Source organism: Fusarium musae, chromosome 4 (assembly GCF_019915245.1).
Source record: "Fusarium musae strain F31 chromosome 4, whole genome shotgun sequence".
Classification (NCBI taxonomy): Eukaryota; Fungi; Ascomycota; class Sordariomycetes; order Hypocreales; family Nectriaceae; genus Fusarium; species Fusarium musae.
Window position 1 is genome coordinate 3,063,326 of NC_058390.1, and position 15,049 is coordinate 3,078,374.

The window sequence follows — 15,049 nt, forward strand, 5'->3', positions numbered from 1 at the left end:
GGCGTGGCATTTCAACATATGGTGCGGGACTGGTTAGCGGATATCATCAATCATGTGCCTATTGGCAATTAAATCAAGTTTTTGATTTGGACTATTTACAGCGTGTCTTGTGTTACCATCGTGTAATGAATGAGTGTCTGGGTCTGAGTTGACTCGACCAGCATGACAAGCATGTTTATTACCGTCAATGCGAATGCCATAGCTGAAGAGGGATTCTGCCTTGGCTGGAAATGCAGTCTTATCATGCATACTACGTGGTAGGCGTCGACGAATTTGCCATTGTGCATGTTGCATACAGCCACAAAGTTGAATGGTAGGGCCCATCTAATGTCAGGCAAACCGGAATGGGGTGGTTGGTCAGTAACTCTACCACCACAAATATCAAGCCTTTTTTTTTTTTATTAGTGTGAGGGTGAGGGAGTGTGACTTGACAGCATCGGCATTTCCCGTTGATATCTCTGGCGTAGGGTCTAGAACTAGTCGAACGCATGGGCCACCGGCATGACGACGTTCCGTGTGGGGGCTGTTGGCCTTGTGTCAACTATATTTGAGCTACGACGCTCGATGAGGTGATGCTGAAAATATGATTGTGTGCTGAGGAATGGAGTTTCTTCTGCTGAACTCTCGCTTTGCGTGAATGAGTCGAACTGCCGAAGTCAACCGTCATAACCTCATTAAAACATCCATGTTACAAAGCAAACATATCACTCAGCTGAGGATCCTATTACAGGGGGACACAGATTTGCTTCTCATCATTGGTCACAAGCAGAGAGCCACGAGAAAGCCATGTAAGACTCAGCCCAACTAAACCAGCAATGCGAGAACCAATGGCTCTGCGCCACACTGAGACTAAGAAACGGCACCGTTTGACCCCTTACCGCCGAGTGAGATCAACTCCGGAGGATTAAATCACTGGTCGTTGTTCTCCCCTCCGATGGCAGTTTATCAGGTCACAGCCCGGATTGACGCATTCTTCCGTACAGTGTTTACTCTTGAGCTGCGTACAGGTTCGGAGGGTCTAAATTAAGTGTCGTGCTGCGAGACATTGAACTATTTTCAACTGATCCGTAATAGGCAGGCAATGCGATAGGCTTCTCTGGAATGAGTTAAGTATGATCCAAGAGAGTTAGTATTGAGTATAACTAGATCACGATCCTGTTGCTTGATTCACAGTAAAGTTTTCGTATTGTTGCAATCCAGTCTCACTTACGAGAGGTACACGAAGAACAGTAAGACCGAGCTTCGCGAATCGATAATTTTCGTATATAATAATGCAATGTAAGCCGTGTCCATGACATTGGATCCACCGAGATGCCTTGCCGGGAGCCTGGCAGCATGTTCGACCTTCTCGTTCAGTATGATTCACTCAAAATAAGAATAAGCATCTGACGGTTGTCAACACTGCCTCCGACCTGTGTCATCTTTAGCTCCGTGTTCAGTCCAGCCAACACATGTCTTTTGTCTGTCAGTTCACGTCAGTTCTCCCTCCAAGTTACCAGCAGAGTGGTGCTTCACTTGACCCAGACACTGCCACTCCCACCCTATCGAGGCTATCAGCCCTAAATGATGCAGGCCTCGGACATGGATGGTTGACAAGCTTCTCGGCTACTACTAATATTACCTACCAATGAGGGGGGAAACCTTCTTGGAGGCCCTGAGAGTTGATCTGATCTAAACCCTACAGTGTGGGCTTGTCTAGCTCCTGTTGAGGCTACTCTGATTCGAAACTAAACCCAGGCAGCCGACGCCATTCAACCTCATACAAAGATCGTCTCCTTGGCGTTTCTACCGAGATCAGATCCCTTTTTGGCAAATTCCCCAGAGCTGCCAGTTTCTTTTGGCCCCCAGATTTGTTGACATATGGTAACTGATCCTTCAACATTTACACCCCTCGAGCAAGATGAGCTCGAAACATCCCTTGAGACGATCGTGTGCATTTTGTCGGGCGAGAAAGATCAAGTGCTCAAACGAAACTATCTGTGAGGCTTGTCGTAAGCAAGGTGCCGACTGCATTTACGACTTTGAGCCTACAAGACCAAAGGGTCGGAACTTGAGCTTTGACAGCACAAAAGCCAATAATCATCTACAGGTGCGGAGCGAACATGAACTACCTGACAGCAAGAGAAGGAGATCGTGCTCTGCCAATTCTGCCTCTTCTATGTCTCCTGGCAGAACCCAGGAAGATCTTGCCCCGTTGGCAGATGGTGTTGAGAGCCTTGCTGCATCTCTTGAGCAGATGTTTCAGGACAAGTTTTCCCAGTTGATTTTTGGAGAAGTAGGAAAAGCCCTGCACCAGCAGAGCACAGAGGTTAGATTCACTGGACTGTTGCCCCTGATTGCCTTTGACCTTGTCGCTTCTGTTGGCCAGAGATATAGCGACTTGGGATCTCCTCAGTCTAATGAAAGCAACCAATTTATCCGGTCTGGATTATCCAACGATACTTCTACCAACATGTTCGACAATCCTTCAGCATATTGTAGCCCTTTGTCTACCTTGAGCCATCGACAGAGGAACCAGCTTATCGACGTCTGGTTCTCCGCACATCCCCTGACATTTCTCATCTCCAAGACACTGCTGCTTCGAGAAATCCGCGAAGATACCTGTGACGAAATCCTCATGGCTGTGATGCTAGCTGATGCTAGCTTCGTCGTCGGAGAGGACTCGACAGTTGCTCGTGGACATGAGCTCCTGCAGTGGGCCAAGACTCAGCTACAGATGCGGCCATGCTATCATCCTTCCGAGGACAACGATGCTGTATATTCTGGTGTACCTACGAGAGTTTACAAAGGGGTTACCACAGCACAGACCTTGGTGTTGCTGGCCTGGAACGCCCTATATTCCCACGAATTCCGCCGAGCGATCTGTTATATCGAAGTTGCAAGCAAGCTGGTTACCGAGATCAAGGATTGTATGTCCAAGGATGCCTCCCAGCCGAGCTCCAGCCGCATAAATGGTGTTGACGTCCTTGATGTCGAGAAAGAAGTTGTCTCAAATCTCTGGTGGACAACATATTCCCTTCACATCTGGACCTCCATCCAAGCAGGAGTCTTGCCCAAAACCACACCGTCAACCTTTGACCTCGAATCTCTCCCCGTGACCTCAACCTCATCAGTTACCATTCAGCTTGACCTCGTCTCTGAGAACTTCAACACCCTACAGAAGCAAAAGGGTAACATTCGAGAAATGAGACCTCTTGCCCAGGTTGTGAGCACTGTTGCATACTTGTTCTCCCAAACCTCGGATCAAACCGCCTCAAATCATGGCGTCGGCATCTGTAAAGAAGCTATCCGCTCTTTTGGTACAAATACATATGATCCGAACGCAAAAGGTCAAGATGATGACAGATTGTGGCAATTACTTGTTGCCTTTCACCATACAATGCTCATTCAGTTCCTCTTCCCCAAAAACGGCTCATTCTACGAGCAAGTGGTGGTCCCGGCTGAGACTGTTCATCAATTTTGCGCTTCTGTAGAACAAGTCATACAGGCCCTTTCGCCAACTACCAGGCACAATCAACACTCAGCCTCAACATTCCAACAACCCCTCTATAAAGCTCTGTGTACTCTTATGGACACTTGCTCCCGAGCTTTTAGCCTCCTGCGGGATAACCTAGGGCTTAGTCTTGATCATAGCTACTTCCGTCCAGAGTGGGATAATCGTCTCTGCTCTTTGGCAAACTCCTTGTATACAATCAGCAAAGACGAACGATTCTACCAAGGCACAACCTTGCGCAGTGTGCGAAAGCAGATCAAGTCATGTGCTCGTGCTTTTGGCAGTAATAGCAATACCAACGCGCTTGGGCTATTGGAGCCGAGCATGAACTCTATGCGATCCATGTCGCACTCCCCTCAGAGCAATGTCAGGCCTCCGAATGGCTTTATCGCGAATAATGAGGCCTTGGTGGATATGCCGTCGCCTTTTCAGGCTGAAGCTTCTTCGAGGGTATCTTCATCTATGCCATCTTCGTCAGGCTCCTCTACTAGCGTGTCAACTCACTCGTTCACCCCGTTTGAGGGGATGGGCAAATGGCCAATCAACGAGACTTTTCCTCATGGGATAATGTCTACCAATATGAACTCTCCCCCTATTGTTCAGCAAGGGATGTGGTATTCGCAAGCACCCCCTATGGTGAACTTCGAGGCCGCGGGCCCTGTCTCTCTTCAGCATAGCCAGTGGGCTTGGCCTCCCACAAGTGGCGAAGAGGCACCATACATATCTTTCCAAACACTAGATATGGATGAGACCTGAGTATGAGTTGAGGATACCAGTTTCGATATTGGATGAATGCAGTTATGATGATCTCGGACAAACCAAAATGAAGCCTGTTATTTGTTTATTGGCGGACTCTAAAATTGGAATTCGCCGCTGGCGGCATCGATGTTTGCTTATTGAGCATTGCGTGCGCTGGATCAGTATTTTATTATGTATATATTTTTAATCAAGTGTTGGGAGAAAACTCGAAACTTTGATAGGGGCGTCAGAAGAGGCTGTATCATGTCTATAGTTTTGTCTACCTTTCGTATATGATCAATAGTTATCGTCACTATATTTCATCCTCACTTTCGTGTCTGTACCAATCAAGCCACAAACGTATTCCTTATCATCCTTACACAGAAGATGTCCCAGTAAGAGCTTATGTTCATTACTTATTGAGCTTCTAACATAAAGTTTCTGATTCAAGTTGATCTAGAATCATAGCCCAGAAACTCCAAGTAACTATTTGGTCAATACCGAAGATAATCGTAGGGTCAGTCTTCTCTGTATAAGATGTCATCTTATCGACCTTTCGGCTTCGGATCCGATCACTCCGGGAATCTCGGACCGGAAAAGTGGAGATCTCCCGAGTCCTTCGTTGCGAAAAGAGTTGGATAAGAACAACTCAAGCAACTGACTGTAAGAGGCTGGTAAAACCAAAGCCACCTCGAATCATACTGTGAAGCAAGAATGTATGATAGATAGATAGTATCCCAGCATCATGCTTTAGCCCTACCCTTTTCACTTGGATAAGAGCTACGAGTTTCAGGGTAGGCTCTTTTAACACGAAACTTTACTCGAGTGCCTGTTTAGAACTTGATCTGCTTTCTTCTGTACACCTTGTGATATATAAGGCCTTCTTCCTCATTTTTCACTTCTGATTCAAAGCTTTAGTGCAACCTCAGCCCACCATCTTTGTTTTCGAAGGGAGCCAGCAATGATGGGATGATAGGCCATTGCACAGAATCGACTAGTAGTTAAGACGTCGATAGAGACTGCTTAGACACAGTTTAGGAATTCTTGACTATAAAACAAGACGTCCCCTCTCCTATTCCAAAGCTGGACATTTTATTATTGTCGAGCGACGTTCTTGCTCAAGGTATCACACGTGGTTGTATTTCCCATATCGCTGACGTCAGCTGACGAGGGTAGTCTGATGCCAGATTGACTAGCTCTTTCAATTAACCACAAGAAGTTCGACAACGACAAACCTCAGCTCACCTTTTACGCCCTGAAACTTCGGTATTCTAAGCGCTTAAGTCCATCAGTCATGAGATTGCTATATGCTCTCCCCGCAACTTGCGCGCTCATCTACCGCGCCAAGAGCAGGAATTCTTTAACGCCCGCTGGCATCTTCGCTGCGACTCTGACAGCTGCCGCACACGCCTACCACCCATGGAATCTTCCATTTGCACTCCTATGCGTATTTTTCCTTGCCGGAACACGCGTAACACACGTAAGTATTTGCGCCCGCTACATGGCAAGGGAGACGTCTGACGACGCCTTAGATCAAAGAAGGCATCAAGGCCAACTATACGCTTCGTTCAAAGGGTACATCTGGAGGGGAAGGGCCTAGAACACATGTTCAAGGTAAGCACTTGAAGCCATCCATGAATCAATTGACTGATCTGTCAAGTTCTCGCCAACAGTTTGATGGCCTCTGTCCTCTCTGTCCTCCACGCGAACCAACTACGAAAACGAGAAGCCGCATTCGCCGATCCTAATACTCCGGATCCCACGGGATCATTATGCTTTTCATGGGGCGGTGACCTCCTGGTCGTTGGTATCATTGCCAATTATGCGGCCGTTGCGGCCGATACTTTCAGCTCCGAACTTGGTATCCTGTCTTCAGGACAGCCTCGACTGATCACATCACCAACACTCCGAAAGGTGCCTCGCGGAACAAACGGTGGTGTCACCTTGCTGGGTTTAGGAGCAGGTTTGCTGGGGTCAATGATTATTGTCACCGCATCCATGATATTCCTACCGTCCTGCAGTGAGGAGTCATCTCAGACGCCCGCAGGCGGTGCCCCATGGACGATGCTGGAGCGGCGCAAGTTTATGGGATTCATGGTAGTCTGGGGTGCTCTTGGCAGCGTCTTGGATAGTTTCTTGGGTGGCCTATTCCAAAGGTCAGTCAGGGACGTACGGTCCGGTAAAATTGTCGAGGGAGAAGGCGGCAACCGTGTCCTAGTGGCCGAATCTGCCACGGACGCGGCTGCTCATTCGAATGTCAAAACCGAGGCCTTGCAGAGCGAAGCAAAAGAGAAGCTTGGTGGTTCTGCCATTTTGGACGATGACGATGCTCATGCTGGTGTCTACAATCATAAAGACAAGCACCGCAAGTCAAGTTTTGGAGATCAGCGACCATCACGGGCTGTTGAAAACGGGTGGGATCTTCTCGACAACAATGATGTCAATTTCCTCATGGCAGTTACGATGAGCGTTGGCGGCATGGCAGTAGCGAGCTGGTACTGGGACGTGCCCATACAGAGCGTCATGGGTGTGTAGAAACACAAGTTAGCGACGTCATTTTGAGGGTCAAGGGCAATTCTTGACCTTGGCCCCTTCCTGCCAAGACCAATGAGAATAAAGTGATGTAAAGAGCAACTCCCTTTCCCTTCTGGTGTCCTTTGATCCATCACGAGATTTAAACCACCATTACCCGTCGCCACTGGATGGTGTTGAACTGCGTCAAGACGCACGCAAATGCTGAGTGCCCCCAGCTTGGCACGGCCAACCCCCGGTGAAAGTCCGTCACCCCCCGTCAATCACCCCGCCGGGTCTCGGCGTGAATCGCAGCATCTCGGAACGCCAAACCCGGAGTTGACTCCGTGGTGGGTAAACTTTGAGTCCAATGCGAAATCGGCAGTTTTTTGATTTCAGAAGCCGGCACGGTATCTCAACAATTAGACTCAATCTCATTCGCGCAACGAGTTATCTGGACGTGATTCCATCACCCAATTCTCCAGATCTCGGAGGACGGGAGGGTGGGAGCGAGAAAAGCCAAACGATTTACATCCCCCTTCTGGCGATCCAATAGACATGAGGCCTTTAGTGATCGAGATTAATTGCTCTTTCTCTTCCAGAGATAGGAAGATATCGACGGAAACCTGGGGTAAGCCTGAATCGGATCAGTTCCTGTTGCTCATTTAAATGTGTAATAGTCTCAAGCTTGAGTCTGATTGGTCTGTCAATTTTCCAATGAGTCAAATGGGGATTGCGGGGGGCGGCAGATCTCCATCTCAGCAGTATGGGACATTGCGCAGGAGCGTTGCCTGGATTGCCTCTTTGAGTGGTTATTCTGCTATTAAAGCAATAGAAACTTATGATGAGTTTTGAAAAAAGCAGTAAAATTTAGAAGATTTAGATAAAGTTAGGATGACTCTAGCCTAAGAAAGGGAGGCGTCACTGTGGTATTGTGGTCTGGGCATAGTTGCCAAACCAAAGTTTCGAGCACCTGCACCTGCTCTGAGATAATATTCTTCCACCCACAGAGTAAGAACGATCTGCATAACTCTGGTTAACCTCACACGAGCCCTCGACTGAGAAGAAAATTTCTCCTGGACATCTTCAGACGCGCCCTCCAATCACTTTGATGTTATTCTTCCTCTTGGCCTGCCTTATCGTTACCATACATTTACTTGAGAGCATCTCAACTAAGTTGTCGGAATATGCATTACCCCTGGCATTGTCAGGGGCTCTATCTTTCTCATAGTCTCGTGCGTGTGCGCCCACTGACAAGAACCGTTCGTTGCAGCCAGTCGGATTCAGCTCGGGAATAATTGAACCCTGACACCCGGCAGAATGGAGTCCTCCAGTTCTAGATCAATGATTTATCCAGGGAGAAATGGATGAAGAGGTGGGCAAAATCGACTGACACAACCGGACCGACGCTAATAGTTGACGGCAAAACCCCAGCAATACAACTACTCGATTCATCGCGTATCCCGAAGCCGGAGACCATACCCTCTCAATCCAGGACAGGGCAGACCTGGAGAAGTGCCTGAAAGTCTGGAGTGTCCCGAAACCGACATTGCAATTTCGTACGGTCTGGGGAAATGGAAGAGGACCTGAAGATCGGAATCAATGAGCGATTTACAGTTCGGTAAGTGATGAAGATAGCCAACCAGGAACGAAGATATCTGAAACGGCTTTGAAGCCGTCGGTCGAAACCCAACGTGAGATAACATTCATTATGCAGAGCATGCCCTGATCCAATCACGACTCAATGATAAGAGCATGCAAGTTGCTGTCCAGCTCGGGTGTGTGGCTTTAGTTCGTTGGGTACGGTATTCTTTTTTTGGGGTGGCGTTGGTGACAAGGTTGGGCGTGCTTGGAGAGACACCGACTCGTCGCCGGGCAGCGCTGAGACTGAACCCCAAAAAAGAAGCGGTGGTAGAAGGAACTGCGCTCCGGCCGAGGTGTTGCGGCCCATGGTTGGACAACTTGAACAAAGAAACAGGGTCCTCTGACTGAAAAGAGTATGGCTCGCCTGGGGCTCAAGAAACGATTTGGTAACAGATCAGGGACAAACCGGAACCACCGAGGCTGTCGGGCTTCCTGGAGAGTCACAAGCACCAGGCTCTAAGCGGTTCTCAAAATAGCTGGGCCTGGCTCATGGCTGGAGTATTTTCGGGGCATCCATGGCTCACATCAGAAGGGCTCAGGGCGCAGTCTGGCCCTGGGGCTGTTTCTGACGCCTGTGTGCACCTTTGTTGCTTGTCCTCGGGGGGCAAGAAAACAGCGAACCTTGATATGGGGTGCCAAAATAAACTCATCAAAAGTTGCCCTAAGCTTATACTATATTACCTAAGTCTTTTTGTCATTTAGGATCGAGGTTTTGTGTTTTATTTCCTCCCCTAGCCTGTGTCCTGCAGCATGTGCGAATGTGGGCCAGACGTACCTGGTTACAAGGATTGCAACTGTCCCACCCAACCCCAGAATCTTTGCCCACGAAAGGCGCGGGCACCATCAGATAGCCTCGACTTGAGAGTGGGAGGGAACTTTGGGGGTTCAATTTCCTGGGGAAGAAGACGGAGGCACGACGGGATGCCTTCTTATCTATGGTTTACGGATATACTGAGCTACTCAGTGACGACTGCATGAAGCTTTTGAATACAGGATACACAATTGGTCTGAATTGCCAATGCTGGGAACACATGGTTTTCACCTTATCTCACCCCACTATTCCTTATCCGGGTATGCGTACATACGCACAACCACACGCGCAATTAACTCTACTTTAACGTGTTAATGGGCCATTGTTGCGATAAGAGTTTGGGTCAATTTGTGGTATACTGGGTCGTATTTCCTCAATGGAGTCGAAGCTCCGTAAGCGGAGTAAAGCGGTTTATATCCGCCTATTTTCAGATAACTAATTGTCAACGAACAGGTTGAGCCGGCACTGAGCCGAATCAACATCTCAATCAGCGACCAAAACTTGCCGGCCCGGTGATGATTAGATACGGAGGCTGATGAAAAGCACCGCCTTATGCCGCTGGGATACCCGCCGAGCGGCTGCGTCAAAAAAGTATGAGTACCTTGCACATACACCGTCTCCGCCGAAGCCGCCCCGTTATGTCATACTGTTTTCAGCACCACTATGAGACGGCAGTGCCCTGAAAGTTTCGTTATGACAGCGATACTACCCACTAAAAGAGGCACTGTTCTCATTCAGCCGGCTGCCGGAGAAGCACTTGCGTGCTGGAGACGGTGGTGCAATTATGGAAAATGCGTTCCACTTGAATGAAGCTACTGGCTCCTTCTTGAGCTGTTCTCGACTTGCGTGGCGATATTTCCTCATAAGGATTATTATACGGGAGTCAGTTGCGGTAGGCATGGACGACGGGGTCTCGTTTATAGCAGCATACGTATGTATACTCATCATGAAGAAAAAGATGATCTCTGTTCAAAACAAGTATCTTCCCTGTGTGTGGTGTCTTGTTAAACTTTAAGTTTACACCCCCTCCATAAAGAGGCCCTGCCGAACGCCAATCGAGGATTGTGACGGAATACATTTAACCCCACTCTGAAAGCCGGTAACAGCCACGCCCCTGCATCCGGCCACAGGGAATCCTTATCTTTTGGCGGGCGAGAGCATCAACCTTTCTTTAGAATCCGTAAACATAAAACCCGCGACGCCCCGACCTCTCAAGAATTATTTTTCGGTCATCCTACAAATATCTGTTTGATTGTTTGATACGCTCGTATCTCCTTTTTATATTCTCTTTATCTCTCGAAGTCCCTTGACTCCATTAGAACCGCACTCACAATGGTACGTGCTCGCCATCGAACGCTCCTTATCGGCGCAAACCACTAATACGATGTCCTACAGGCTACTCCCATTACCTCAAGGACGGAAACTCTCCAGAAGTATCTCAAGCTTGATCAGAAGGGTATGATCATGGCTGAGTACGTCTGGGTTGACGCCGATGGTGGCACTCGTTCCAAGTCTCGCGTAAGTCCAATCTACCGATTCTATATCCCGGACCCACAATTGCTCTTCCGATCCGAAACGGCGAGGCCGGCCTCTCGGCCTCAATCAAGGCGTTGTTTTAAGCTTGGGAAGCGATGTCGCGCCTGCCTTGTGGAATGAGCCTTATACTTGCGATTAAGCTTGTTTTTCCACGATGCGGGGATGCATGGCCCGATCTCTTGGGCACACGTTTTCGATACCAGCAAGAAGGAGCAAGGGAACAGGAGCGACGTAAAACTTGAACACCAACTTACAAAATTGCAGACACTTCCCGAGAAGGAATACAAGGCTGAGGATCTTCCTGTCTGGAACTTTGATGGTTCTTCCACCAACCAGGCTCCTGGTGACAACTCCGATGTCTACCTCCGTCCCTGCGCAGTCTACCCCGATCCCTTCCGTGGTTCTCCCAACATTATTGTTCTTGCCGAGTGCTGGAATGCCGATGGAACTCCCAACAAATACAACTTCCGTCATGATTGCGTGAAGGTCATGGATACCTACGCCGATGATGAGCCTTGGTTTGGCCTGGAACAGGAGTACACCCTTCTCGGCTCTGACAACCGACCTTATGGCTGGCCCGCCGGCGGCTTCCCTGCTCCGTAAGTTGACGCTTGAATTCTTTTTGGCATTGCCTAACAATTCCACAGCCAAGGCGAGTATTACTGTGGTGTGGGCACTGGAAAGGTAGTCCAGCGCGATATCGTCGAGGCCCATTATAAAGCCTGCTTGTGTGAGTAAAATCCTTGAACCGTGCTCTATGAAATTGTAAAGTTTCGAGAGTGTATCTGTTATCTGGTCATTCCTTATGGATCATGTCTAATACGATTCCAGATGCCGGCATCAAGATCTCTGGAACTAACGCTGAGGTCATGCCTGCTCAATGGGAATATCAGGTCGGTCCCTGCACTGGCATTGAAAGTACGTTTATTCCAATGTGGGGCATATCGGTTAAACCCGGGCACCACAAAATATCGTGCTACTGCTAACCAAACTGTTCAGTGGGTGACCAACTTTGGGTCTCACGATTCTTTTTGCATCGAGTCGCCGAGGAATTCGGTGCAAAGGTTTCTCTGCACCCCAAACCTATCCAAGGAGACTGGAACGGAGCTTTAAGTAACCCCGGCCTTTTCTGTCTCTTCACAATGCTAATATCTCTACAGGGTCTGCACTCAAACTTTTCCACCAAAGCCATGCGCGAGGAGGGAGGTATGAAGGTTATCGAGGAGGCACTGAAGAAGCTTGAGCCTCACCACGTCGAGTGTATCGCAGAGTACGGAGAGGACAACGAATTACGCCTAACCGGCCGTCATGAGACGGGATCGATCGACAGCTTCTCCTGGGGTGTCGCCAACCGTGGCACAAGCATCCGTGTACCACGCGAAACTGCGGCCAAGGGTTACGGTTACTTCGAGGATCGCCGCCCTGCTTCCAACGCCGATCCTTACCGCGTTACCAAGGTCCTCCTCCAATTTTCCATGGCTTAAAGCGAGTTTTAGAGTTTGTTCCTTTCTGATGACATGGTCTACGGCGTGCAGGTTTGGGAAACTATTGATTACATAGATAGCATGATAGCTTGTCCAGAAGGACAGTAATGACAACAATCAGTAAAATATTTGTTTGCCTCATCAATTTGATTGATGTGAACCACATCGGATGGTCACAAGTCGTTCAAATTAAGCTTATTTTAAGCGCGTGGAGATACGCCACGTGACTACCCCGGTTTGTTACCGGCCCATTCCCAAACCCTTCATAATTCTGGAAGGTGCTTCCCAGGAACATGTGCATCTGGTGGCTCAGCGGTATAAGTATTGCAGTAGCTCGATTTAGCATGGCTTATGTGTGTCATACCTACTGTGTGTGATACTTAACTTCTGTGGTGCCTACTCCAGTGATATCGAATTCTTGAGAGCGAGCCATCAATTGTGATGAAGAAGAAGAAGCTAGCTTCTTCTGTTGACTTAAGTTGACTGTTGCCATCTGCTGTTTTTCGATCCTTGATTTCACGGATATTGATGCCGAGAAGTACCAGTTGATTACCAATAAACCAATCGAAAGGGAAGTGAGACTAATTACTCAATTGCTCGTCGCAGATCGTTACAATGGTGGCTTTGTGCTCACCGGACTAGTTAATTGTGATTTGGTACGAAGCAATGGTGAACTTTTCGTTTTCATGACTGAGTATCTTCTAACAATGAATCAATCAACACAGAGAAGTTCAAGGAACATGTGGAAATTCTTTCTCTCTATTGCAAGTTCGGACTTTCTAGCATATATGGTCGTACCTCTCAAAACCTTTTGAGGTGGATGTTTCAGGAAAATGCTCTGAATGGAGTTTGAGAACAACCGATGATAATGAGTTGATACATAGCGATATCCCATGACTGGCGGCTAAGTCTAGGCTCGCATGAAGTATGAATCGTCTAATTGGTGATAAGGATCACCAAGGAGGACGAAGAGAGGATGGAGAAGAAGGAGAAGAGGGACAAGAAGAAGGATCAGAAAGGGCTTAGCCTGAAGAAGAGGAGCAGGAGCAGGAGGCAGAGGCAGAGGCAGAGGCAGACTGAGTAGTTTTTTCTTTTTCCCACTTCTGTTTATATTATAAACACCACTCTTCTGCCCAAATACTGATTCTGTATTGCCATGCCCAATGCAATTTTGGACAAGTTCCATTTAGAAGTAGGTAGTTCTTAACCAGTTCCGCCACCAGGTAAAAGTCTTGCCTTGAGGCACTGAGGCCCGTGACATTGCGCACAAGCCGATGCTCGAATTTGTTTTGGTGGAACTAATACCTTTGCCTCGTAAGCCCGAGATGCGCAGAACTATCATTTTGTAATTTCTTTTTTGCTTTCTTTCTTTGAAGTATATTTCGTCAGAATGCGCAGAGTTGCTCTGTAACGTTGCTGTGCAGAATGGCTTTTTGAAGAGGGCGGATTTGTCGACGGAATGCATATTTTGTCGCAGAAGGCTTTATCGCAGTATTGTGTCACATTTTGGGAGCTTACAAAATCCTCATGTGAACTGGCAGTGAGAATTTCTGACAGCAATAACTGCGTCTTCGAGCTTGGCCAGTGGCCGCACCGAACTGCTTCTCCATGTCAGCCGGCAACGGGAAGCCCAGACCGCAATAGCCGTTACCTCAGCTGTACCCAAAGTCCTTCTCACTAATTAGACGGGCTTTTTGAAACCCATATCAGCTGATGGTCCGAGTCGAAACCTTTGCCCACCCAATTTCTTTTGGAACTGGTCACTACCTACACAACCGTTGTCCATTTTCTTCATGATAGAAGTTACTCATCAAGACAACGTCTACAAACACATTGCCGTGTCGTTGGTGACGCCCGGAGTCCCAGTGTGTATTTTGAGGAGTTATGCTCGCACAACTGCACTGCCGAGAGACCCGGACGCTGGATCTGAAGCCCTGATGAAGGCAGAGCTCTGTTCAATGCCATAGGCTGGTGTATGAACGGCCCCTGAGAATGGAGCTGTTTCTAGATATCTGCCACAAGTCTTTCCATTGGTAGCCCATAGCTATACTACGATGAAATCCAGCCTGTTACTGACAAAATAAAAGTTTCTATCAATATTACCCGATCAGCCATGTGACTATCTCGGGGCAAGATCACTGCTGTCGTGAAAACGTTCACTACCAAGAGCAATCGAAGGCGGGCAGTAAATATAGCCAATTGTTGAAACTATGCAATTAAAAACGTTCTCTATATGCTTTAGGTCTCGATTCCGATCTATTTAACTTGGCTAGGGAAGGAAAGAGGACCTGGGACCTCGATCAAATGACAAAAGGACTTAGGTAACTTAGTATAAGTTGAGCCTAAATTTAGCATAAGTTTAGGATACCTTTTGTTGAGTTTATTTTAATACCTTGTATGCAGGTCCGATATTTTAATGACCCCATGAGCCACATTGAGTTTCACCCTCACCCTCATTTATCTTCTTCTCCTCGCCCTCGCTCGCCTTGGTCATAAAAGACCACATCATCTCAACCTTCGAAAGGGAAATGACATTGTGTCGATGTTTTCATGACAACGTTGGGGTGCGGTTGAAGTGCCGGGGAGTGGTGCTACTCGATGTACACCTGGAGATGGTCAATATGGTCCGGGTGCATCAAGTTTCTCCTGCTTACCTTGGACTTCTTTGCGAATGAGCTTTGTTCAGCCACCAGAGATTGACCCCGTTTCTCGGGCAGGCTAGCTGCCCGAGAGTTGAAGCGTATGCTTCCCTTGGACACAGCACCGAGGACTTCGGGCTGGTCGTTCTTGTTGTTGTTCTTGTTGGGGGCCATCTTGGTATTATTGAAGGCG

General features: G+C 48.1%; 4 protein-coding genes across 4 annotated transcripts; 3 read left to right on the top strand and 1 right to left on the bottom strand.

The window, feature by feature from the left end:
- Nucleotides 1-2,158: 2,158 nt before the first annotated feature.
- On the top strand, nt 2,159-4,249 carry J7337_005856 (uncharacterized protein; the record flags this gene model as incomplete). Its single annotated transcript, XM_044823528.1, has 1 exon — nt 2,159-4,249. One exon carries the CDS (start codon nt 2,159-2,161, stop codon nt 4,247-4,249), a length of 2,091 nt encoding a protein of 696 aa, XP_044682019.1.
- Nucleotides 4,250-5,525: 1,276 nt separating this feature from the next.
- On the top strand, nt 5,526-6,766 carry J7337_005857 (uncharacterized protein; the record flags this gene model as incomplete). The annotated part of the gene is made up of 3 exons (XM_044823529.1): nt 5,526-5,711; nt 5,764-5,845; nt 5,892-6,766. The coding sequence occupies 3 exons, from the start codon at nt 5,526-5,528 to the stop codon at nt 6,764-6,766; spliced, it is 1,143 nt and encodes a 380-aa protein (XP_044682020.1).
- Nucleotides 6,767-10,529: 3,763 nt separating this feature from the next.
- Nucleotides 10,530-12,217, top strand: GLN1 (glutamate--ammonia ligase; the record flags this gene model as incomplete). The annotated part of the gene is made up of 6 exons (XM_044823530.1): nt 10,530-10,532; nt 10,593-10,715; nt 10,998-11,332; nt 11,381-11,463; nt 11,565-11,651; nt 11,733-12,217. 6 exons carry the CDS (start codon nt 10,530-10,532, stop codon nt 12,215-12,217), a joined length of 1,116 nt encoding a protein of 371 aa, XP_044682021.1.
- Nucleotides 12,218-14,630: 2,413 nt separating this feature from the next.
- J7337_005859 (uncharacterized protein) lies at nt 14,631-15,030 on the bottom strand (the record flags this gene model as incomplete). Its single annotated transcript, XM_044823531.1, has 2 exons — nt 14,631-14,732; nt 14,872-15,030. The coding sequence occupies 2 exons, from the start codon at nt 15,028-15,030 to the stop codon at nt 14,631-14,633; spliced, it is 261 nt and encodes an 86-aa protein (XP_044682022.1).
- Between the last annotated feature and the right edge of the window lie 19 nt (nt 15,031-15,049).